This window comes from Eptatretus burgeri, chromosome 12, assembly GCF_056783735.1.
Source record: "Eptatretus burgeri isolate ZD-2024b chromosome 12, Ebu_testis_v1, whole genome shotgun sequence".
NCBI classification, from domain to species: domain Eukaryota; kingdom Metazoa; phylum Chordata; class Myxini; order Myxiniformes; family Myxinidae; genus Eptatretus; species Eptatretus burgeri.
Window position 1 is genome coordinate 75,386,332 of NC_140972.1, and position 26,976 is coordinate 75,413,307.

Sequence of the window (26,976 nt, forward strand, 5' to 3'; positions counted from 1 at the left end):
TGGCGCATCTTGCATCATTTAAGAGTATCTCGTTCGTGGACCTTCATGAACATGTCCTCGTGCACAGGCATGCCGAGCCTCGTCAGGGTGACGTTAGTGACACTCTTCAGATGTTCATATCGAAATCTGGAGCAGGTTCCCTTTTTAACGCTGGCATATGATTTGCTCTTGAGTTTGAAGCTTTACGGTAAATGTAAGTGTTCATGCCTGGAAGATAACGTTTCTTCTTGCTGAATCAAATTTCAACGTCAACCAACTAATGCCAGCAGATGTTCAACATCCATCCAAGGGATGGCACACACACATTGCGATGAATCACCCTACTTGTGAAACACCAGCATGGCAGTTTATAGCTGGGTTAGGATTCGAACCCAGGCTAGACAGCTTAGGTGTGTGTGTGTGTGTGTGTGTGTGTGTGTGTGTGTGTGTGTGTGTGTGTGTGTGTGTGTGTGTGTGTGTGTGTGTGTGTGTGTGTGTGTGTGTGTGTGTGTGTTAGTTATACACGTGTGCATGGGAATTTCCCTGTTTGTATGTGTCACTCACTACCTGCTATGCACAATGTACTTGTTTGATAATTGAGTTATGATTTATTCAAGGTTTAATGTTGGGATTGTCTTATTGCAGGACTTCAATCCACACCTGTGATGTCATTCTGCATTTCCAGTGTTTCCATTAAATGCAAACACTGTATAATTACTATCATAAGTTTTGCAGCATACTGGAATTAATTGCTTAATGATCAAAACGAAATGTCGACAAATCTGAAATGTCTTGTTTTTGTAAATGATAACCCCATTCCCGGCAGGTGTAATCAACCGTTATGTATTGGGGGGGTTCTCCGGTCGAAATGAATTATGTACGAGTGAGTGAATGCTTCTCCCAGAATAAGGATCACTCCTTACAATGAAGGATTTAAGCGATTCTCCAGTTACACCCTCTGAATCACTCTTTTGGCATATCTGATGAAACCCTGATGGTGCAGAAAATACAGCGACCATGAGGGACAGAGCAATGTCAAACACCGAAAGGAATTTGGAACATGTCATTGTACTTCTTCAAGCGACACTTTGTATTGTTATCATCATCATCTGATACTTTGTTTCTACCATGATCCCTCACAAAGTTAAATCGACCACTGCATGAGTTTTACTGCTTAGGGCTAGCAGGATGGCCTCGAAGCTGTTTGGCTTGGGTTCGAATCTTGGCCCAGCTATGAACTGTCATGCTGGTGCTTCGCAAGCAGGGTGATTTATCAATTCATCTGCTGTCCCTCAGATGGATGTCCTGTCTGCTGGCATTAGTTGGTGGATGTTAAAGATCCTATGGTGCCTTTCACGAAGAGTAGGCAAGCTATCATAGGCACCCTGAACAAATTACAAATTCCTGCTCTTACCTACAGAGGGCACTGCATCAGCAGCACAACTGAGCCCTTCAGCCATTGATGCTAACCAGCAGCCTTGTGCAACATGCAAAATACGTTTTCCTGCAATGCAATGCGACCATTTCAATCATCGTCCAAACTCCACTTCACTTCTGTTTCTTTGTGAGCAATTCCCACAAACAAGCCGACGTAAAGGGTCGATTGATCCCTCATCGCAGATTAAATTGTGGCCTTTCTGTTTTACACCACCAACTCCAGTCTTGCTCCCTCTGCTCTTTAATCCCTCCGTCCCTGCCCAGTTCCTGCAGGTTTCACGCATTCAGTTCAGGAACTTCCATTCTTGTGAACCTCCCAAAATCCAGGCTCTAACTGCTCACCTCCACTCCTTTGTTCGTTACTTCTCCCACTTGTGCAGCCACCTTCCTCAGTCTTTTCAATCGCACTCCTCCCTCCATGGCTTCAACTTGGCAGTACATCACGACCTCAACCTCCAAGTCATCCTCCATCCCTATACCCATGATCTTTTCTATCCTCATAAACCCTCCCCCTCTACACCATTGTCCATTGCAAGTTGCTAAGTTTCCTTTCATCTTCTCTGTCCTTCTCCTTCCATTTGTTCTTCCCCTTGTGCCCCCTCATTGCCCTGGTGAGCCACTATCAGTGCAACATTGCTTTCTGCTCTCTGTAACCTCACTCTTCCATGAGCACATGTTTTGTATACAAAGAAGCAACTTTTCACGATTCTCCAGAGTCGAGGCCAAGGCACAACACCGCAATGCAAATGTAACCACCAATTTATATTACGTAACGACCCAGGTCGAAAAACCAGTTAAAACCAGTACACATTTTCAACTGGTCTCTATTGGTTCTAATTGGTCTTTAACTGGTCTCTATTGGTTTCAACTGGTACCAGTTAAATTCAGTCAGAATTCCAATTTCCCAGTTGAAAAAACCAGTAGCTCATATTTGTACCAGTTAAAGTCTTACTGGTTCCAGTTGATACCAGTTGCAATGTACTGGTCCCAGTTGATACCAGTTAGTTAAATACAATTGTATTTCAACTGGTAATATATCACTCTATTCCAATTTCCATATTAAAACCAGTAAGAAACCAACTGGCTTTACTGGTACCAGTTGGCTACTGGTTTTCAACTGGTACCAGTTGACCAGTAAGCTACTGGTCTTTACTGGTTTTTTGACCTGGGGAAGTGGCAACCTTCCATTCCATCGTCTGCAACATGTCGAAATCGAACTCGCGACGGTCCGAATGTCGACGCTTCTCTATTCTTTTTGCGTGGCGAAATGGCTAAACGTATACTTTACCGTCATATTAATTGGTTATCGGTACTTATTAACATTTCAAAGTGGTGCTTTGATACTTTGAAGGAAAACTAAAGCAAAAAGGTCAAAACTCCTGGACAAGTGATGGAAAAAAAATAATCTTGAACTCTCAACTCTCATGCAGTTGGTTATATTCAGTTCGACAAGCTCTACTGCCAACTCAGATATTAACATCTATGATGTGGTTAAACGTCTGGTCTCTTCATCCACTGTTCGCTTCTCAGGTTCAGGGCCATGTGGCAAGCATGTCCAGGGAAGCGTCAGGGCGGGGCACTGTCAGACCCTCGCTCTGATTGGCTGTCCAACTCCAAGCCCAGTTGCCGGTTGGTTCCACGCAGGCGTCTCTGGTCTATTTAAAAGCAACGCTAAGGCTGGGGGCGGTATGGTTTTGTGGTTACCGCTCATTAGTGGGTCCATCGATCGTTGGCCTGCTCGAAGGAAGGATTTTTTTTTTCCTTGTGATTTCCTTAAGGCACAGGTAAAGAACATATTGCTGCTCCAGGTGAGCACAGACTACTGCCGTTACTCACTAGTCACCTGGGGAGGACTGAAGCTGTGCCCATCGACTGTCGGTGTCCATCTATAGAAGGGGCTGGTGTTGGCATTGGTTCTGATCTGAAGACCGTCAGTGCATGCGCGGTTCTCATACACTCTAGTATCTATCTCTACACAATGCAGACCCATTTCGCCTCCGAGTCCACCCTGCTGCTGTTCCTCCTGATTCCGTTGTCCGCGGCTAATCCCCAGGAATATGACTACACCTATGGCTGGCAGTCTGACACATACTACGCGACTGCTGAGGGTGCTGCGCTGCCCCGAAGTTCTGGAGTTCGTTTCTATTCGAAGCAGCCCGTGTGTGTGCCCATCCCCACGGACCTGCGTCTGTGTCAATCCGTGGGCTACACGACCATGCGCCTGCCCAACTTGCTGGAGCACGAGAGCCTCCCAGAAGTGTTACAGCAGGCTGGCAGCTGGGTGCCACTGCTCACCCGCCGCTGCCACCCAGACACCCAGCTCTTCCTGTGCTCACTCTTCGCACCCGTGTGTCTGGACCGACCCATATTCCCGTGTCGTTCGCTCTGCGAGGCCGTGAGAGACTCATGCGCACCCGTCATGGAGTCCTTCGGGTTTCCTTGGCCTGAGATGCTGCGCTGTAACCGCTTCCCCTTGGACAATGATCTCTGCATGACGATGCAATTTGCCAAGACCAAGCAACCCAGGCCTGGTAAAGTCTCCCCGATGCTCCCGCCCCTTACAGTCACCATGCGCTCTGATCATTCCAGTCATTCTTTGTTCTTCACCTATATCGGGCTTAACTCACCTAATATCAGCTGTCGAGCATGCGTTTGAATCTCGACCCAGCTATAAACTGACGCTCTGATGTGTCGCAGGCAGGTCTGCAGGACATAAAGCATGTGGACCCGTCTGCCGGCACTGGTCGTTAATGGTGGATGTTAAAGATCCCACGGTGTCTTTTGTGAAGAATAGGCGAGTTATCACCAGCACCATGGAATTACTAATTCCTACCCTGACTGACTACTGGGTGGGAAACGGCAGGGATGATGATAAGGATTTACATACTGTTTTGTTTGAGTAAACCTGTACACCTGGGGTGGGAAAAAGAAAAATGCTCAAGACATCACAGGGTCTATGATATGGCAGTTTTCTGTAATATGTCCGTTCGTGCATCGTATCATGCATGCGATGCGTCTGTACAGAGGATGTTGAATCCTTTGGTGTTATCAGGTTGCGTACCTCGTTCCATCCTCTTAAGCCTTCCTACAGTGGATCTTTGGTTCTTCTTTGGTGTTATAGGGTTCATTCATACCTCGTTCTGTCCCTTTAAACCTTCCTACAGTGGATCTTTGGTTCTCCTTTGGTGTTATAGGGTTATGTCCCTCATTATGTTGTCCGAAACGATCCGACAGTGGATCTTTGGTGTTATAGGGTTACGTCTCTCATGTCATCCAAAACATTCATGCAAAGGATATTTGTGTCCTCATTTGGTTTTATAGGGTGACGTCCCTCATTATTTCATCCTAAATGTTCATGCAAAGGATCTTTGTGTCCTCATTTGGTTTTATAGGGTTACGGCTCTCATTATGTCGTCCAAAACATTCCTACAGTGGATCTTTGGTGTTGTAGGGTTACGTCCCTCATTTATTGTCATCTTTAATGTTCTTAAAAAATGGTTCCGGTGGCATCATGCGAGGCCTTGCTTGGATTTAGCTCGAATCACATGTGGCTGTTTGATTTGATCTATGTTTTCATTCCAAAAGTAATTTTGGGTTGACATTCTATCGTGTCTACAAATAACGTACAGTTAGTTTTCCTTACAAATCCCTCATTTCCAGGTTGTTTTGCCTCTCTTTCTACTGTTCCTTTTGTTCTGTTATGTCCTGATCCGTTCGATGTTCTAGCTCCTCCACGAGCCTCGACTTTGCTTGCATTGTTCTAAACACACACAACACAGACATTCATGTTTTTTTAATATCACATAATTTTATTTTGTTTGAGTTTAAGTAGGTAATTAATGTCGCCCCAACAGTAGATTTTTTTTTTCTCAATAGTATATTAACATTAAACGTCTCGAAGTGCATGGATGCCATATCAGAGAAACCTTTTTATATTTATACTGGGTTTGTAAGATTTTAATAATTCATTTGTTGTTGGTTTTTTCTTCTTCTATGTCTTTCAGCCCCCCCCCCACCACCTTCCCCTCCCTCTTTCCTAGTTCAAATGATGAACCAAGCTAAATTCCTTTTGGAATCCAAAGGAATGCTATTTTGCATTTTTTTAACCGTCTAATTTATTCATTTTGCTTTCTTTGCCTTCTAGAGTGAATGCTATGGATGGAATGTCCAGAAAAAGTTTCATGACCAGACATTAAGTCGACTTGCTGCCTGGAATAGGAATCGGTTTACTATCAGCATCACATGCCCATGTGTCGAATGTGCTCTTACACAATTGCTTTTCATCTGTACTCAAAATCTCTGCAGGATAAAGTGCAATCAAAGTATCCATAAGCTGCAGGCCGCACGGTTTCTGACTTACCCATACGCTTCCATGTGTACGTCGCGTCGTGACGGGTTGCTTGTGGTTGGGGGGCATCTATTTATTCCGTACTCACTGGGAAGGATTGGGGCTTGCTTGATTGATATAACCATGCCATAGTTCGATCAGTGTCTGTTTGTTTGACTTTTATGCACTCCTGAACCACTGGGCGGAATGCGTTGAAAACTAGTGGTTGTACTCAAGGTGTGCACAGGAAGGTTTTTGGTGGTTAAAAAAAAAAAAAACATGATCGTCCTGGAGGTTCACGGTGGGGGATGGTTGGTCCTTCTCATGCCGTTAGGCACAGTTTAATTGGTAAGGGGACACAATGCTGGATGGGTTGCCATGCCAACGCAGGATACTTGAATGGCTCATTGTTCCCAGTAAGCTGGCACTCATTTTGCCGACCTCGGAAGAATGTACAAGTGAGTCAACCCACCTGGTGTTATTTTGGCATGGTGGTGTCTTGAACTCAAGACCCTTAGATCTTAAGCCAGCCACCTTGACTGTTAAGTCACTAACCAAACTTCTCAGGGTGGGGGCAGGACCCGAATGATCTTGAAGTAAATACGTATGGCATTGCACCGCTCCCATTGGGAGAGAGGATTAAGAGTCATACAAAATTTACGTCAATTCCTCAGATATCAACCCGTACATAATTCCACGAGATTATCCCATGCGTAAGGACGAGTTATTCACCGGCGAATATAATTAATAAAACGAAGAAAAGGGATGATGATGGGGAGAAAGGAAGGTAAAGGGGGCACAATGCTGTGTGGGGAGTGTAGGAAGCGAAGGGAAATATGCTTTTTGGGGGAAGTAGGAGGAGGAAAGGGAAGGAACATGTATGAAGCATGGGGGTCAAAATCCTACTGTATTTACATTAGTCAATAGATGGCCCACTACTTGACATGATTATAACATATATATATATATATATATATATATATATATATATATATATATATATATATATATATATATATATATATATATATACGAGGTCTGTCTAAAAAGTAATGGGTCTGAGCCTGCTGTGTGCTCCACTGACACAACTTGAATGAACGGGTTGCGTCACAGTCTTTCGCAACATTCCAGCAATCTATACAGCACCGGTCAAAAGTTTTAGAACACCCCCATTTTTCCAGTGTTTACTGAAATTTAAGCAGTTTAATGTTTCAATGTACTCTGAAATTAAAGCATAGAATAAACAAACAATTGCAGATAAAGAAGAAATCAGGGAATCTTTTTCTTGAACAAAATTTAATCTAAATTTTTGACTCATCAAAGTAGCCACCTTTTGCAGATATAACAGCCGAACATACTCGTGGCATTCTTTCGACAATGGAAATCAAATATTGTTTGGAAAGTTCTTCCCAACACTGTTGCAGAAATTCCCACAAATGTGTTGCACTTGAAGGTTGCTTTGCTTTCACCCTTCTGTCCAGTTCATCCCAAACCAGCTCGATGGGGTTTAAGGCTGGAGACTGCTGGCCATTCCATGATTTGAAGCCTACCGTCTTGTTCTTTTCTTCTCAGGTAGTTCTGACATATCCTGGAGGTATGGTTTGGGTCGTTATCTTGCTGTGGGATGAACCCCTGACCAACTCGGCGTAGACCAGAGGGTATTGCATGGCGCTGCAAAACGCTGTGGTAGCCCTTTTGGTTCAGGGTGCCAGTCACTCTGCGCAAGTCGCCGACTCTGGATCCAGCAAAAGAGCCCCAGATCATCACGCTTCCTCCTCCATGTTTGGCAGTTGGTGTCACACACTGAGGAACCATCCTTTCACTGACTCGATGGCATACAAAAACCCTGCGTGATGAACCGAAGATTTCAAGTTTTGATTCATCGGTCCACAAGACCTTCTTCCAGTTTTCAGTAGTCCACTGGTGGTGCTTCATGGCCCAGGCAAGCCTCTTTTTCTTATTTTGCTATCTTAGCAATGGCTTTCTTACTGCCACTCGACCTGTCAAAGCAGTAGCTCAAAGTCTTCTGTTCACAGTTGAAACTGAGACTTCCTTACTTCGACCAGTGTTAAGCTGTGCTTGAAGCTGCTGTCCTGTGAGCCGCCTATCATGCAAGCTGTTGACTCTCAGAAACTTGTCTTCTGATTGTGTTGTGGCTTTGGGTCTGCCAGACCTCTTCCTGTCAGAGTTTCCTCCAGTTTCCAAGTGCCTTTTGATGGTGTTGTCCAAATTGAAGAGGGACGGGAGGAGGTTGAAGACGATTCACTGTCTGGAAGACCTTCATCGAGCAGAACAGCGGACAACATCGAGCGTCTGAAGCAGATGGTGCGGGCAGATCGTCGACTCATGGTGCGGATGATTGCTGAGGAACTTTCCATCAACAAGGACACTGTCTGGAGCATCATCACTGAAAATCTCGAAATGCACAAGGTGTACGCAAAGATGGTCCCCAAGCTGTTGTCCGAGGACCAGAAAGAGAAAAGAGTCACTGTCTGTCAAGACATTATCGAGCGCCTCGAGGACGATCCAGACCTGCTCGGGAGAGTAATTACTGGCGATGAATCGTGGATATTCAAATAGGATCCCGAGACCAAACAACAGAGTCGTCAGTCGAAAAGTCCGGCATCACTAAGACCAAAGAAAGCAAGGATGTCAAAGTCGAAGGTCAAGGTGATGCTCATCACGTTTTTTGAGATCAAGGGCATCGTCCACTTCGAGTTTCTACCACAGGGTCAAACAGTGAATAAATACGTGTCCAAGGAGATCCTCCGGCACCTCATGAGATCAGTCCAGGACAAGAGGAGGGATCTGTGAGAGAACAATGCCTGGGTGCTCCACCATGACAACGCCGCTGCTCATAGTGCTCTGAGCATCCGACAGTTTCTGGCGGAGAGGAACGTGCCAACTCTGGAGCAACCCTCGTATTCGCCAGACTTGGAGCCTTGTGATTTTTTACTATTCCCCAAGCTCAAGGGGGTGATCAAGGGGGCCCGATTTCCTGATGTGGAGGCCATTTAAAGGGCCGTGACAACGGAGCTCCGGAGGATTCCAGAAGAAGCCTTCCGGTGGTGCATCGAAGCATGGAAGAAGAGGATGGACAAGTGTGTGAGACTGGAGGGAAACTATTTTGAAGGGGACAAGGTGTGATTTCAATATATTTTTGGAATAAAATTTCTGTGAAGTAAGTCCAGTTACTTTTTAGATGGACCTTGTATACACACACACACACACACACACACACACACACACACACACACACACACACACACACACACACACACACACACACACACGTGTGTTCATTAACCCAAACACCCAATTTTCACTCTTGCACTTCCTTGGAGTTCCCTTAGTATGCATGCAAAGCTTCAGACTGCTAGGTTTCATGGTTTAGAGGAGATACACACACACATAGTGCCTTGAGAAAGTTTACACCCTCTTTCAAAATGTTCACCTTTTGTTGCCTTATATCCTGGAATGAAATTATGAAATTCCATTAAACCAGACTTTTTCTAGCTTTATTTACACATCATAACCCACAACTTCCAAATGAAAAACAAATTCGACAAATTTCAGAAAATTAATTAAAAATGCAAAACTAGAATTCTTGTTTGGATAAGTGTCCACCCCTCTTTTCATATCAATTGTAAAAATGAGCTCAGGTGTAACCAATCACCTTCAAAATAACACACCAAGTTAATTGGTCTCCAACTAACCTGTGTTAAATTGTTGTGATTTTGATTCTTTCAGAATAAAATCAGCTGTTCCTGGAGGTTTCCTCTGCTGGGTAGTGCATTTCACAGCAAAGACTCAACCATGAGAACCAAGGAGCATGCAAAAGACCTCTGGGCCAAAGTCGTGGAAAGGCCCAGATCAGGGAATGGGTATGAAAATATTTCAGAGGTCTTGAACATCCCTTGGAGCACAGTCAAGACAATTATTAAGAAGTGGAATTTGTATGGTACCACCAAGACCCTGCCGAGATCAGGCTGTCCATCCAAACTGGATGACCAAGCAAGGAGGAGACTGATCAGAGAAACCACCAAGAGGCCAGTGGCAACTTTGAAAGAGCTACAGGCCTTTTTGGCAAAGACTGGTCACTTTGTGCATGTGACAACAATATCCCAAGCACTCCACAAGTCTGGCCTGTACAGTTGTGTGGCAAAAAGGAAGCCATTACTCAAAAACGGCCGCCTTGAGTCCCGTTTGAGGTATGCAAGCAACCACTCCAGATATTCTGAAGCCATGTGGAAAAAAGTTTTGTGGTTTGACAAAACCAAGATGGAATTTTTTGGCCTAAATGCAAAACGTTACATTTGGCACAAACCCAACACAGCAAAACACCCAAAGAACACCATCCCTACTGTGAAGCATGGTGGTAGCAGCATCATGTTATGGGGATATTTCTCATCAGTAGGGATTGAGGCACTTGTCAGAATAGAGGGGAAATGGTTGGAGCAAAATACAGAAAAATTGGAGAGGAAAACCTGCTGCCCTCTGCAAGAAAGCTGAAATTTGGATGGAAGTTCACCTTTCAGCATTTCAATGACCTGAAGCACACAGCCAAAGCTACATTGGAGTGGCTTAGGAACAAAAAGATAAATGTCCTTGAGTGGCCCAGTCAGAGCCCAGACCTAGATCCAATAGAAAATCTGTGGCAGGACTTGAAGATTGCTGTCCATCAATGATCTCCACACAACTTGACTGAGCTTGAACAGTTTTGCATACAAGAATGGACAAATATTGCCCAATCAAGGTGTGCAAAGTTTGTAGAGACCTATCACAACAGACAGAGCTGTGAATAAGCTGTCAAAGGTGCTTCCACCTAGTATTAACTCAGGGGGGTGGACACTTATCCAACCAAGATATTCTCGTTTTATATTTTTAATTAATTTCCTGAAATTTGTAGAATTGTTTTTCACTTGGAAGTTGTGGGTTACAATGTGTAAGTAAAGGTTGAAAAAAGTCTGATTTTATGCAATTTAATTCCAGGCAACAAAGGGTTAAAATTTTGAAAGGGGGTGTAGACTTTCTTGGCACTGTTTCTATATTTACACATCACGGGGTATACGTGTATGTGTATATCACAGTGACCTGGGGGCACTGTTTTCTCTTAAAGCTATGTGGTACTTGAGAAGTTAGCAAAATAGTTCTTCATTTCTGCAATTTATTTATCTTTGGCCGAGTGACTGATTGTTTTACCATGATGGAACAATATATATGCAAAGTATGTTCCACGTGATGCAAAAAAATAGGTTAATCCTCCGAGTTGAATTGAGGAAACTTAGGGGTGCATTTGGACATCCCCTCTAGCACATACATAATTATATTAAGTGCTAGCACTTTGGTACTTGCATCACCACTTTGTAAGTGCCGAAGTGTTAGCCCCTAATATCATTAACAACACATTGCCACTTAATATCATTGTCCAATAATTAATGCTCGAATAAGGTAGTCCCAATGCACCCCAGTGTTGCTACTCTGTGTATTTTGATCGCTCTGTGCAAAAATATGCAAGAACATTTACTGAGTTGACTTTTCCGCAAACACAAGAGCCAACGTCTGCAATATTGCCTAATCTTTCTTTCATTCATCTTTGTTCAATTCCAGTCAATCTCAGTCCCTCCCTACCTGTTGCTGGGCATAGTAACATCGTGTGTTCTTCCAACCTTCAAAGCCATATATCTGAGAACTTACAAATGGATGTGAAATTCCCAAGTGTGTGGTCCTACAATCACGAGGGTTCGGTGATATCATCTCCTCTTTGTTGTGCTCTCGTGGCTCGTTACCTGCCGTGCAAGAGACAACCCACGCCACCTTTTTCCACCCTGTTACACCAGTCTCGTAATCTCTCCTGCCCTAATCTACGTTGGGTGATCCCTCCCAGTACTCGTAATCTGCTAATCTCTTGCTGCTCCTGCAAACAGCAGGTGGTTGCCCACGAGGCCTGTTGGCCGATCTCTCGTGTGCAGCAGAGCCATTCCACGGAGGCTTAGCTTGCGAGCTCAGACTGTACTTAAGATATCTGGAATTCTATGCCAAATTAAGCCGGAGAGACCAAATTATTTCAGATATACGGAGAAGCTTCCACATGACTGTTTTGGAAAGAAATTATGGAAAGTGTTGGGGGTTTTTTTTGGATTAAAAAAAGTGATATTTTTTTAAATTTCCCTTCCTTCCAATTTGGACATTCATCAAGCATTATTCATGGCAATCATCACATGAGCTGCACTACAAAGATCTAGTTTCTGCTTTAGCCTGCAGATGCCAGATACTGACTGCGAACAGTCTTTGGCAGTATATAACGGTATGCTGTTTGTATTTGTTTGTGTCTAACAATGTGCTTTCATTGTGGAGGTGGAGGTGGAGGTGGAGGTGGAGCGGGGAGCGGTGGAGGTTACAAAGATGCAAATTTGTGCTTTCATTTTGAAAACATGTTGAAGGAACCAAGTCCTGTGAGCAGGCTAAGAATGCACTCCTTTGGAATGTTGAGTTTTTGGTTTGAGCTAAGATTCAGTAAAGCGGTCGATCTACAGTAGAAGTTCCAAAGCAATGCTGTAACCTGCGGAAGTTATCCCGCAAAAAAAATTCCAAAGAGAAGTGATATAACACTTGAAAAACTAGTACGGCACTCGGTAAAGCGTATACCTCCAACAGGCTGAACATTTTACGTTTTGTATCCTAATGATGGACCCTATCTGGATCCGGACCTGAACCAAAATCGAATCGGCTTGTTATTGTCACCTACTCAACTCATCTACATAGTTTTGTCATAACTTGTCCATAACTTTTTGATATGTCATGCTATAAATCGTCTCTGGCCCCATCTCTCAATAGTGAAAAATCACTTCAGAAATAAAAATAAATAAATCATTCAAGTATCCAGATATTCACCAAAATCTAATCAGTTCGTCCTTGGCACAAACCCAACCTGTCCACCTGGTTTTGTGATAATCCTGCTCTTTTTCGTGACTTTTTGAGATATCCTGCTCACAGACAGACAGACAGACAGACAGGGGTGAAAATATAACCTCCATCCACCTTTGGTGGCAGAGGTAAAAAAAATTCCATTGTCGTTTGTACTGCCATTAGACAGAGGGGTGTACAAAGGTAGCGCACTTACCTTTGAGCGCTCTGGTCAGGGTTCGATTCCCAACACGACTGCAAACTGTCAGAGTGATGCTTCACAGGGGCAAGGTTGTTGCATCACAAAGTGCTCTGTCCTTTGTGATTTAATCTGTAGACATTAAAAATCCCATGGTATCTTTCCCCAAGAGTCGGTGAGTTATCCTCGGCACCCTGAACAAATTCCTAATTTCTGCCACCTTCAGGTGAATGTCAGGCCTGGCCAACGGGTTCGTGAAAGACGTAACCCAAAAATGTTTTTTTTAATGGATTAATTGGTGCTGGTGCCATTATTAAAAGTAAATTATTTTGATGGGTGGGCAGTTATACATGCATTTAATGCCTCTTAATAAATGCGTGGGAATTCAAAAAAACGTTCTCCAAATGAGATGTTCACAATACTCACACCAAAAAGAGTACATTTGAGGTGTACGTCCATTTAATAAATAACCCCGTGGGGGACTGACGATTATTTCCCCAACAGGTGGGGGTGAAAATAAGGGATCATGGGGAAGGGGCTATGTCCCCCATTCCTTAAGTGGTATGTTCATGGGGAGCTCAACTTAAGGTGAAGGCATGGTGACGATGCTGCATGGTCAGCTTTGTCTGGATCCCATTGTCGGTTTCCGAAAATATTTTGGAATGAAATACAGTTCCAATATTTGGGGCAAAACCCCCCTTTACCCTTCATAAATGGGAGGATCCAGATTGAGAGCATAACCCCATGAGACCTTCCTGTCCTGATGCATTGTACCAAATTTGTTCCTAATCGCTGAGGTAGTTGTGGAGATGTTTTAGTGAAAATGAGGGACTCAGCGAGGGGCCATGGCCCCCTTTCAGGGGATATGGCCACGAGGAGCACAACTTGAGGTTAGCGCATGGTCCCGATGCCTCGTGGCGAGTTTGGTCTGGATCTGTCTGGCGGTTTCTGAGAAGAAGATTTTTGAATAAAATACCAATATTTGGGGAACCCCCCCTCCCCCTTTTATTCCCTTTATAGGGGGCGCATCCGGATGGGGAACACAATCCCATGAGACCTCGCTGCCCTGATGCATCGTACCATATTTGGTCCATATTGGTCAGGTAGTTTGTGAGTAGGAGAAGATGTTTTAGTCTAATGTTAACGGACATACGTACGTATAGAGGGACGGACAGACAACCGGACGCCAGGACCCACTCTGCAAACTTATTTCGGAGGAAAAAAAAACCTAAAAATGAAAGTATGCATTTATATAGTTTATCAATGGGCTGGCAGGATGGCCGAGATGTACATGCACTCGCATCTAAGCGGTTTAGCTAAGTTCGGTGTGTTCAGTTACCAAACAGCGAGCGCTCTCCGCTTTCCAAGCCATCTGTTCCTTATCAATGGTTTTGAATGGAGTGCTTGCTTGAGTGCTTAAGCCACTTTGTGAGCACTCAACAACATACTTGGTAACTGAACATTCCTCGAGATTTGAATTTCGACCCTGCAATAAACTGCCATCCGCCTCATTTTCAGGCAGGGTGATTCAATGTGTGTGCCGTCCCTCCGATAGACGTTAAACTGGGCAATCCCATCTGCCAACATTAGTTAGTGTACGTTAAAAAAAATCCCATGGTGTCCTTCGCGAAGAGTATGTGAGCTATCGCCGGCACCCTCCTCAAATTTCAAATTCCTGCCCAAACTTACTACTGCTGTGAAGGCAATGGCAAACCACCCAATATATCCCTTGCCAAGAAAGTGCTTTGGCAGCACCAGCACTCTGTAACCGAGTATAGTACATCAGAATAGTTTGTCCACTAAGTAGAGTGGACTTTACTTGTATTAAAAAAATTAAATTAAAAACCTTGGCATGATTGTGTTGATGACTGCACGCATTTCGTTTGTAAAGCATTTTGAACACTCCTCGTACCTGGTTTTAAGAACTCATACAGTTACATACAGCGAGTAAAAATGTCACACAATGGTGGCAGGAAGAGGTCATTTGGTGGCATCGTGATCTGTGATCTGACTGGTCCTAAGTTTGGTTGTGCCGAGGTCAAATCTCTGCCCTTTGGATCCGGGGACAGCCGCGTGTGCTCCATCTCGAAGAACGTCATCCTTCAGATGGGGATATGAAGCCGGCTGTCCGTCTCATATGCATGTTAAATACCGTATTCCATAGTACTTCAAGGAAGAGGAGGCCATTCTGTGTCGGTACCCTGGCCAAATTCTATGCTGGGGTTTGCTGTATTATTTGCACTACACCTTCAGTAAGGTCGGTGTGAGTGCTGGGATGTGGATATGGTGCAGGCATGATGGGCAAATTGGCCCTTTTACCTGCCCCTTAATAATACCTTGTGATGCGTGCATTGCATAAGGATGTAGTGACATTGAGTGCTTGCTCTCCATTCAGGTATTTGTCTTGTTTGAGTTGCAGACAAGTTTGTTCTCCACAACTTACTGGTGCTCCCGTCTTCTTTCACCCGATAAAACTACTACCTCATTTATCATCTTCCGAAAGTGATACATCTCGCTCAGGTTGCACGACGTCGTGTGTTGTGTGTGCGATTTTTGAGAACGTATAGAAGGACATTCAGGCCCAAGAGACATAAACACAGACAGAAAGAGTCATTGATGCCAAACTACCGCTGTCCAAGTAGAGTTGTGTCCCACAGCAGTATATTTTGACCTTGGCATCCACTAGCAAAGCAAAGCAGTAAAAAAAAACATTTCAGCGTTAGTTTTATTCTATTAACCCAGTCGACATTGGATTGAAGCTGAGCCTCATCCAAATCGTTTGATCTTTCACAGCATGACGTTGTATGAGCCTCTAGCGAAATGCTCAGGCTACAACTTATGGGATCTATAAATCCACTCTTGGTGTAAGTGAGATTATCTTGGCTACATGGCTGGTGAGTTGTGGCCTTGGAGGATGTTTGTTCAACTCGGCCTGTCATCTCTGTCTGCTTGGAAGTGCTTCTAAACTCCCCCACCGCTTCCCTCCACAACCCCCAATCCCCCTCACCCTCAAAGCGCCAAACACATTCCCAGTCATTCCTCATTTTCACACCCTGACTGTCCTTCCAGGACATTTTCCCATCTCTATACTTTTGCTGTCCTGTTTCACGTCATTCATTGCCCATCTTTGGTTTGTCCTCGTCATACACCTGACAATTCCATCCTTGTATTTCCTAAGTTTCCTTGTCCCATATTAATGAACACAAGATGAAGCTCACACGGTGTACACAAAGTCCACATCGCGTGACCATCTTAACTGATCTAGTTAGTACTCGTACAATGTACTCGGACTGACTTTTTGTCCTTCATCCTGAGATTTTGTATCATCATAGCGTCAGTAAGTGAAGCTCTGTGAATACGTCACCCAAGACCTGTTTTGTAGTGTGTATGAAAAACATGAATTTCACAGCAGTGGAACAAATGCTTGTACTTAGATTGTTACCTCCGTCACCGAATGTGGAAGGAGGTTGTTTTAACCCCTGTCTGTTTATTACTTGGCAAAAAATTTTTTGGACAAGTATGTTGATCGCCTCCGTTTGTTTGTGTGTTTGTCTGTCCGCTCACCTCCAGCCCAAACCGCTCAGCCGATCGTTGTGAAGTTTTCAGGGATTAATGTCACTGACCCTGCGACGGTTCCGCATGGAAGTTTTGTAAAATTCGGTTGACCAAAAATGTCTACATCGGCCAATAGGCCAATTTGAGCCAGATTTTCTAAAATCCTCAAATTTCAACCGATTGACTTGAAATTTGAACAAGATTTTCATATCAGGTCATTGAATTCTACCACCTATTACTTTTGAGGTTATCTTAGGTCAAAAGGTCAACCCAAAATAGGCCAATTTTTTTAATTGTTTCTCAAAATCCTCAATTTTCATCCGATTGTCTTGAAGTTTGAAGAGCATTTTCATGTCAGGTCGCTGAAAGCAAACACCTATTCAGTTTGAGGTAAGCATAGGCTAAAAGGCCAATTTGGGCCAAATTTTCTAAATCCTCATTTTTTCATCCAAATGAGTTGAAATTTGAAAAGGATTTACATTCCAGGTCACTCAATTCAACCACCTATTATTTGTTTGTGGTTACCATAGGCGAAAAGGTCAACATAGACCAAAAGGTCAACATAGGCCAAATTTCTAAAATCGTCAATTTTAATCCAATTAACTTGAAATTTGAAGAGCATTTGCATATCAGCTCACTGAGTTCAACCACCTATTAATTTTGAAGTAAACATAGGCCAAAAGGTTAATTTGGGACAAATTTTCTAAAATCCTCAATTTTCATCCGATTGAGTTGAAAATTGAAGAGCATTTTCATGTCAGGTCGCTGAATTCAACTACCAATTATTTTTAAGGTCAAAAGGTCAACACAGGCCTAATTTCTAAAATTGATAGATAGGGCTAAAAACTAAATATATCACTATATCTCAAAAAGTTGTCAACGAGTTATGATAAAACAAGGTGGATGAGTTGAATTGGTGAGAAGAACAAGCAGATTGGATGTTGGTTCGGATCCAGCCCATCAGTGGGATACAAAACGTGAACTGTTCCACCTGGCAGAGGTATGCGCTCTACCGAGTGCCATTCTACTTTGTGTTGTTTTGCCAAGTTGTCACTTGATGAGTGATTTTTCATTTGTTTGTTTGTCTGTATGCAGGATATCTCAAAATGTTGTGGACGAGTTATGACAAAACTTGAGGGATGAGTTGGTTAGATGATGAGAACAAGCCAATGCGATTTTGGTTCAGGTCCGGCTCCAGATCCGGCCTATCGGTGAGATACAAAATCTAAACTGTTGAGCCTGCCAGAGGTATGCACTCTACCGAGTGCCCTTCCAGTTTTATTTCTGTATTCGCCCCTCTTTGTTAATTGCGAAAATCGAAGATTTTTCAAGTGCGGCACAGTACATGATGGTTCAACATGTCCCCCCTTCCCAATCAACAGCGGTGTACCTCAGGGTTCCATTCTGTCTCCAACACTCTTCCTTCTTTTTATCAATGACCTCCTTTCTTCCACAAATAACCAAATGCACTCCTATACTGATGACTCAACATTACATTCCTCCATGTCTTTCACATCTGCTCCATCTTCCCACACTCGATATACATCTCGTTTCATCACAACCACGTCTTTAAATTCAGATTTTGACAAAATCTCCCAGTGGGGCAAATGTAATCAAGTTAAGTTTAATGCTTCAAAAACTCAATTTCTTCTCATCTCTCTCTCTCTCTAAAACTCCTCACAACTCTCCAATCTCCTTTGAAAGCTCTACAATTACACCTTGTGATACAATAAACCTATGAGGTATCACTCTAACATTAAATTTATCCTGGAATCCACACATTACACAAACAGACAATGCGATTTTAGTTCAGGTCCAGATGCAGATCCGGCCTATCGGTGAGATACAAAATCTAAACTGTTCAGCCTGCCTCGAAGAAATTAGGAGTCCTGTTCAGATGTCGAAGATTCTTCTCCTCTGAACAGTTGCTCCAACTACATGAAGGATTGATTCGTCCTTGTATGGAGTATTACTCTCACATCTGGGGAGGTTCCAGTTCCGTATAATCACTGGACAGAATTGAATCCAAAGTTATTCGACTTATCAACTCCACCAATGTGACCTCAAAACTCGACCCACTGAAATTACGCCGCAAAGTAGGCTCTCTTTCTCTTTTCTACAGATATTACTTTGGTTTCTGCTCGTGAGAACTTGCTGCTTGTGTTACCTCCACCATTAGCGAGACCAAGGAATACTCGACAAGCCACGAGATCACTTGATTATTGTGTGGCCATTGGCAACTCAAGGGTGGGCCGTTACGATGTTTGTTTCTTCCCCTCCACTGCCGAACTCTGGAACTCTTTACCTTCTCACGTCTTCCCAAACACTTTTAACCTTCCCCTTTTCAAAAATCTGGTTTTTTACTTTCTCAAAAACTCTTCGGCTATTCTCTCTTTCCTTACTATTCTATCAATGCAGTTCTTTTATTTAAGGCTTGGCCTCTGAGAACTATTTAGTCAGTGACTGAAGCTTTCAACATTAAAAAAGTACACTCCTTTGTGTACAGTATGTTGGTTTGTCCCATGTGCTATTCTGTCTGTTTGTATAACAATCACCTGCAGGTCACAATTTTAAACCGATCATAATGAAACTTCACCAAACACTAAAGTTGGTCATAAACAAGAAGCCTATTGATCTTGAGGTCAAAATCAGCCAAAGGTCAACATCTTAGGTCGAATTTCTAAAATCCTCAATTTTCATTCGATTGACTTCAAATCTGAAGAGGAATTGCATATCAGGTCACTGGATTCAACCACCAATTATTTTTGTGGTCAAAAGATCAACATCGGCCAAATTTCTAAAATCGTCACTTTTAATCTGAGTGGCCTGAAATTTGAAGAGGATTTCCAGATTCGGTTATTGAATTCAACCACCAATTCTTTTTAATGTCAAATTTGTTTAAGGGATTTCTCAAGTATCGTGCTCCACATGACATATTTCTTGTTCGTTTGTGAGCAAGATATCTCAAATGGTTATGGACGTATTCGGACGAAACTTGGTGGACAGGTTGGGTGTGTTGATCAACAACTGTTGACAAATTGATTACATTTTGATGAAGATCCGGATTTAGATACGATAATTTTTTAATCTTTAATTCTTCACCATTAAGAGATGAGACCAAAAATGATATGCAGAATAGTATAGCATGATATTTCAACAAGTTAAGGACGGATTCGGACGAAACTTGGTGAATGAGTTGGGGAGGTAATGAGAACAGGCTGATTATAATTTGGTTCAGGTCCAGATCCAGATCCAGCCTGTCAGTGGGATACAAAATGTGAACTGTTCAGGCTGGTGGAGGTATGCGCTCTACCGAGTGTCGTTCTACTTTCTTTTTGTTTTTGCATCACTTGTACAAAGGTCTGTCTGTAGTGCCAATGGACCTTTCTCCATGTACTATAAGGAATTATGCCAGGGCTTTGTTTGGTAGCTGTGAAGTTTGTGATTTAATTCGCACTACAAAACACCTCTTGGGGAGGATGTGCTCAGTGGCGTCCACCATGAGTCTGGGAGGTCAGTGGTTCGAACCTTGGCCAAGTCTTATGAAAGACTTAAAAAATGTTTCCAGCAGCCTCATGCATGGGACTACCTAAAATTGTGTGGTCGAGTTTCCCACATTTGGGGAAATTGCAAGGGTCAACCCACCCAGTGTGTAACGGGTGGATCTCGCCCTAAGGGCACCACCTATTTGCCTTATGGCTGAAGCCTTTTTACCAGAAAAAAAGGTTTAAAAAAATTAAGAACTACACATGCACCCCAGCCTGAAGGCTGAAGTACATGGTCAACCAAACACATACATTCTAAACCTGAAGGGCCAGAATGCATGGTCATTCTATTGGACCACTCCTCAATAGGAGTAGGTCCCCACCTTTACCTGAATCAAGGACACCACATTTCTTGTGGTATCTGTCCCATCAGGTAAGTATGGTAAGGTATGTGCTGTCAGTGGGATATTCACTGTCAGTGGGATGTCAGCTGCTTCCTTGCTTGATGCTCATCATTTAAAAAGTATAGAGCTCAGCCAAATTACCATAGGTTGGCAGCAATTGCTGAGGCCTAATGGCCTCCTGCATGAAGTTCTTTGTAAGGAAACTTACATTTTCCCATTTCAAGGATGCAAAAAGGAATTATCTACTGTGCTTAGTTTGCAGCAAAATATAATAACATGAGTCATTATGTTATCACTCAACATGAAAGGTATTTTTGTAATTATAGTTGGAAAATCCATATCACTCATTCAGGTATGGGGGACATTGTTTTTTTGTTTGTTTGTTTTTTTTAACAGGGTTTAGGAACATGATAATGGGCTTGCTGTCAAACAATGTATTTGTAAATAAAGGATCGTGTTTATACATAATTACACTGTTCTTTCCTTTCTACAAGTAAATATGAGAAAATTCATTCATTAATTTGTTTGCAGTACCTGCAAGATGGTTTGCTTCATTTCTGGGAGTGCGGTTGTCCCACCGATGCGGTGCCCCACAAAGGTTAGGGCAGGAATTTGGAATTTGGCCAGGATGTCGGCACACAATGCCCCATTCTTGGGAAAGACACCGTGGGGTGGGATATTTAACATCCACCAGCAAATGCTGGCAGATTGGCTCCCAGGCTTAATGTCCAATCGGATGGATGGCACATTTACTGAGAAGCAACAGTACGACATTTTATCGTCAAGTCTGGAATCGTATACACAGACGAGATCATAACTCAAAGATCTAAAACCTTCTTTTCATGTGATACAAAAATCAAGGGTGAGAACACTACCTTTGAGACATCCTGTGAGAGTTTTTATTTAAATTATTTCATTTACTCCCAATGGGAATGGCATGAGTGGGTAACATGTACACCCTGAGTCCAACCACCAAGTTTCAACGTATTACTATACCGGTCAAAAGTTTTAGAACACCCCCATTTTTCCAGTTTTTACTGAAATTTAAGCAGATCAAGTCCAGTATATAACCTGAAATGTTACAAAGCTAAGCGGTAAACTGCCAGAGGTTAAAAAAAAGTTTAGGTTACCAAAAACTGAAAAATTATGTAAATTTCAGAGTTGTTAAAAAGGCCCTTTTCAGGGAACAAGTAATGGGTTAGCAACTGCAGCTGTTCTGCAGCAATGGAAGTAAATGAAGCCTTAAAAGTTGATTCAAACAATTCCTACAGATGTCCAAACTTTTGTTGATCAATTACAAACCCTCTGTCTGTATAAAAACAGTGTTGGAACAGACTGTGCTGCTACACCCTCTGAAGCATGATTTGGACAATATTGCACTGCAGGAAGTAGTGTATTGCTATCATAATGGCGAGAAAAGACAATTAACAAAGAAAGACAGACAGATCATTATAACCCTTAAAAGTGTAGGTCTTTCCTTTAGAGAAATTGTAAAAAAGCCAAGGTGTCAGTGAGTGCAGTTTCCTCTACCATCAAAAGGCACTTGGAAACTGGAGGAAACTCTGACAGGAAGAGGTCTGGCAGACCCAAAGCCACAACACAATCAGAAGACAAGTTTCTGAGAGTCAACAGCTTGCGTGATCGGCGGCTCACAGGACAGCCGCTTCAAGCACAGCTTAACACTGGTCGAAGTAAGGAAGTCTCAGTTTCAACTGTGAACAGAAGACTTCGAGCTACTGCTTTGACAGGTCGAGTGGCAGTAAGAAAGCCATTGCTAAGATGGCAAAGTAAGAAAAAGAGGCTTGCCTGGGCCATGAAACACCACCAATGAACTACTGAAAACTGGAAGGTCTTGTGGACCGATGAATCAAAATTTGAAATCTCTGGATCATCATGCAGGGTTTTTGTATGCCATCGAGTAGGCAAAAGGATGCTTCCTCGGTGTGTGACACCAACTGTCAAACATGGAGGACGAAGCGTGATGATCTGGGGCTCTTTTGCTGGATCCAGAATCGGCGACTTGCACAGAGTGACTGGCACCCTGAACCAAAAGGGCTACCACAGCATTTTGCAGCGCCATGCAATACCCTCTGGTCTACACCTAGTTGGTCAGGGGTTCATCCTTCAGCAAGATAATGACCCAAAACATACCTCCAGGATATGTCAGAACTAGCTGAGAAGAAAAGAACAAGACGGTAGGCTTCAAATCATGGAATGGCCAGCACAGTCTCCAGACTTAAACCCCATCGAGCTGGTTTGGGATGAACTGGACAGAAGGGTGAAAGCAAAGCAACCTACAAGTGCAACACATTTGTGGGAACTTCTGCAACAGTGTTGGGAAGAACTTTCCGAACAATATTTGATTTCCATTATAGAAAGAATGCAATTAGTATGCTCAGCTGTTATTTCTGCAAAAGGTGGCTACTTTGATGAGTCAAAAATGTTGATTAAATTTTGTTCAACAAAACGATTCCATGCTTTAGTTTTTTATCTGCAATTGTTTATTTGTTCTATGCTTTAATTTCAGGTTACATTGAAACATTAAACTGCTTAAATTTCAGTAAAAACTGGAAAAATGGGGGTGTTCTAAAACTCTAGAACTATGAAGTACATCTCACAAACAAACAAACACACATTTTCGAATGCATCCCCACACATCTACGATGAGAATAGTTGTTCATTATACTATCAAACAGAGAATTGGTTTATTTTAGAATGATTTGTACATCTTCCGTTTGTTTTTTTCATGATAACACCCAGTTTTCAAGCTGTTCTGTCCAGCAGTTCAGGTGTGCATTGGCAGGTATGATAATTCCCTACTTTCACGTGGAAGTAAAAACCTAAGTGGGAGGTGGCCACCCCAACTTAGTAGAACGTTTCTAGCACATCCAAACTACGACCACCACTTTTCAATCTATTTCATGCAGCAGTTTAGGAGTGCGTAAAATACAGAGCACGTATGTAAACTAACCAAGTAGTTTTTGATTCTTTACGTTTATCATACAGAAATACCTTTATAATACTATAAACTGCTGGGACTTGTAATACACTCTTCCACTTGGAGCGGTGCTATATGGTATGGTACACATTTGCAGGGAGAAATTTCGTCGTCCCCTACCAACCCCAGCGACTGATTTATTTAACGCGTGAAACTTTCCCAGGCCCCGAGTACAACCACCAAATTTCAACTCGTTCTGTCAAGGAGTTTAGGAGTGCAAATGAGTCACACACACACACACACGCACACAATGGTTATCAATGTGGCCTAGTATGATTTAAGGCTCATCGTGATTCTTGGACATAAATCACATGCAGGCCAAACACATTCGGAGAGACCAGTGCACTTTAAGGTGAATTACATGGACATTAGTTAACAATGGACAAATACATATGGTATTTGGGATTTGAACACGTTCCAAGCATCATGAGCCATCGGTTGAGATGCAGCGTTAAACAGGCCAAGGCACTTATTTCTTAACATAAAACCACACAACTCCCTTATGCCTTTGAGCGTGTTGTTGCCTCAAAGGCTTGCAAGAGTGCAAAACCGCAGTTTGTCAGCATGAACGGCTCTGACATAATCTCAAAGCCAAGTGGTTGTGAGAGACTGCCATGGCCAGTTACATAGATACCAGCCTTGGTGCCTGCACCACTGCACCCTCAAACTTGCTCGAAATATGTAGCTATAACTGTGTGTTGGAGTTGCGGAAAGAGTGCACTTTGGCAACGTTTTTCTGACAAAACATCTTTCGAGCTATACTTGATTTAACTAATTGATATATACATATATGTCACCCCCCCTGCTGCCCCCCATATATCCCCCAGCATCAATGGTGTGCCCACAGTGTGATGGAGACACTCAACCGGAGGCTCTTTTGGAGCATGTTTGTGCCAGTGAATTTGGTGAGTACTCTGGTTATGCTGCATCCTTTATCCCATACCTACTGTCCTATCTTTATCCCATCATCTGAACTACCCTCTTCCCATCCCCGCCCCCCACACACACACACACACACACACACACACACACACACACACACACACACACACACACACACACACACACACACACACACACACACACACACACACACACACACACACACACACACCAAAGTACAACATTTTTCACTTTTCCACATTCCATGAATGTACCGACCCAGAAGGAGATAGCGAGGGAATCACACTCAGAGACAAACCCCTCGAGGCATACTGATGGATTAATGATTCCATTGTCATTCTGTTTGCAGTCTCAACGCTAGCAGTAGAGATGGACTTAAGGATGTCTTTGTCGACTTGTAAAGAAGTGTTGTCCTGAAAGAGCCCTCAATGCAAAAGTCACCACTTATCTTCATCTGCTGATGGTTTCTGATGTATTGTGGTCTTAAAGCACCAGATCAGCTCAGCAACATTGTCCGTATTGCTAGATAAGCATTGCTCCAGCTGAGGATTACCTCATACCTCGAAAATCTCATTGTCTTGCTTTTGTATACAGTGCGTATAACAAAATATGGGAGGTGTGCAGAGCGTGTGACCATTTGAGTGGAGAGTACTTCTGCGAGAACATGCTGGAACTGCTGATAGCAAATTACACAGCTCCAGGGACAAGGCATGGCAGCTAATTAGGCTTTCTTGTATGAGCTAAACAAAGAAGCATGCAGGAAGCAAAAGGCTTGACTGGTGAGGCAATCCGAAGCTTGCTTCTCCCTGCTATATGCCGACAACCCCACCATTATCCAATTTCCGAGTTTGTCTTTCTCTTGCGGAGATGTGTATTATTGAGGCCAAAAAAATGGACGTGAGGGTAGTACTTGTGTTCATCCTCAAAATCCCTTTATAATGGTGTGAGGCCGACTGGTACTGAGATGCTGCTATTCTTTGTCCACAACACTCCTCCATCACCCTTTATTCCTCGCCATCTGACCTCGCTCTCTCTCCACTCTCCATTCTAGCCTGTTGTTGGCTTAGTGGTGATGGTGGTGGCTTGGGATCCTAGGGTACTGAGTTCGAGCCCCGTTGACCACTGAATTAACACTAGGGGGGTTGACTCAGCCTGTCATCCTTCCGAGGTCGGTGAAATGGGCACCAGTGTACTGGTAAGGGGGGCGGCATAGCCGCACGCCCCGAACCAATGATGCAACCAGCAGCCAAAAAGGCAGCACTTGAAGGGAACTCTCCATTCTCCTGCACCTTTCTGACATCCATCCCTATTCACACAATCCTCCCATCTCAACCGTGGTATACTTAAAAACGAGAAAGGAAAGAAGACTGGAGAGTGGGGAGAAAAAAAGTATGTTTGGACAATATTAAATTACAGGGATAAATGTGTTAAAGAGTAAAGGTTGGGGGGGGGGGGAGGGGGATGTGTTTAAATGCCGACGTAATATGTAGATAACCCCTTTGCACTAATGCTACTGCATTCGTATCAACCTTCTGCACCCAATACTAATCTAAACTTGGTGCCGAGTGATTCCGACTACACATGGTGCAGGAAGTTGACACTAATACAGATTCACAACTGGGGGAAAAAACATTGTACACATATTATGTACACAAAATAGCCAAACAATTTTCCACTCCATCCCTCCCACATATTACTCTGCGTTAATCAATGTGGTACACTCGTTTTTAAAAGGTGTTAAAGCTGCACACACCAAGCTGATTGAGTGTTGCAGAATTCCAGGCGCAGCTGCGGCAGGCGACGTGCAATCCTAACAATCGGCAGGCTCTCCATTGTTTATCCATCTTTCCACGGTCAGAATATTTGTTTTCCTCCAAAGACATTTTACCGCACGGCTGAGAAAGCAATCTCCTTTACCGCTGGGGATCTGATTTATTTGGAATCCCTTTTACTCCCCAAAAAGGTTCGCTATTATCTGGCAATTTCTGCTTGCTGGGGAGGAAATGTGTGCATGCAAACTTAGAGATTGGAAGCACCAAGGCACTTTCTCTTTTATCCACCGATGCCGAAATTGCTGCTGTTATTTGCATTACCAGGCAAAATGATAGCCACGGTATTCCGCAAAATGAAAACCGGAGACAAGATATAAAAAGAGGATTGACATCACAGTCCGACGTTAAACTCAGAGTTGAGGTGCGCCCTTTGATAACCGACGTGACGACGATGGGTCGGTGGAGTGAGTTTGCCGTGATTATTTGTGTGGTTTGGAATCCAATTCTTGTTGAGCGTGCACGACATCGATTGCCGGTTCGAGTCCTAAAAATGAGAAGTCTCTGGCAAACATCAAGCAAAAAGTTGAAGACTGCTCCTGGTATCCCCGTTGAGCTAAACAAGCATTGTGAAGCTTCCCAGCAAACCGAGTGTGCAATCAGGACAGGTGATTGAAGGCTCAGGTAGGTGGCAGGTCATTGAAGGTCAGGAACAAAAAAAGGTTGACAAAAAGAAGCAAGCTTGGCTTCATTGTCTTTAAGCAAATGCTCTATTTATTTTTTAACCACTCTCGATATAAATAAATTAAATAAAATTAAATAAATAGATACATAAATAAATAAATATTATTTATAAAATACATTATAAATATTAAGCATCAAAATAATTTGTTGGTGGTTGCTGGGATATGCAATGCAGCATGTTAAAATCGGTTCTTGGTGACAGTTTATATGCCTATTGTTGACTTCATGGTTCGGATGGTTGGCTTGGGATCCTAGGATCCTGAGGGAAAA

At 43.1% G+C, this 26,976-nt stretch overlaps 1 protein-coding gene across 3 annotated transcripts in view; it reads left to right on the top strand.

Annotated features, from left to right (window-relative positions):
* Window positions 1–3,090: 3,090 nt before the first annotated feature.
* The window catches only part of LOC147015931 (secreted frizzled-related protein 5-like), a 51,951-nt gene continuing 28,065 nt past the window's right edge, over window positions 3,091–26,976 (top strand). For 2 of the 3 annotated variants that reach the window (XM_085848566.1, XM_085848567.1), the window contains exons 1-2: window positions 3,091–3,947; window positions 24,118–24,195. In XM_085848566.1, the coding sequence (XP_085704692.1) occupies window positions 3,395–3,947; window positions 24,118–24,195 (631 nt within the window). In that variant the 5' untranslated portion in view covers window positions 3,091–3,394. The remainder of the gene's footprint in view (window positions 3,948–24,117; window positions 24,196–26,976) is intronic. The other variant, XM_085848565.1, reaches the window with a different exon arrangement.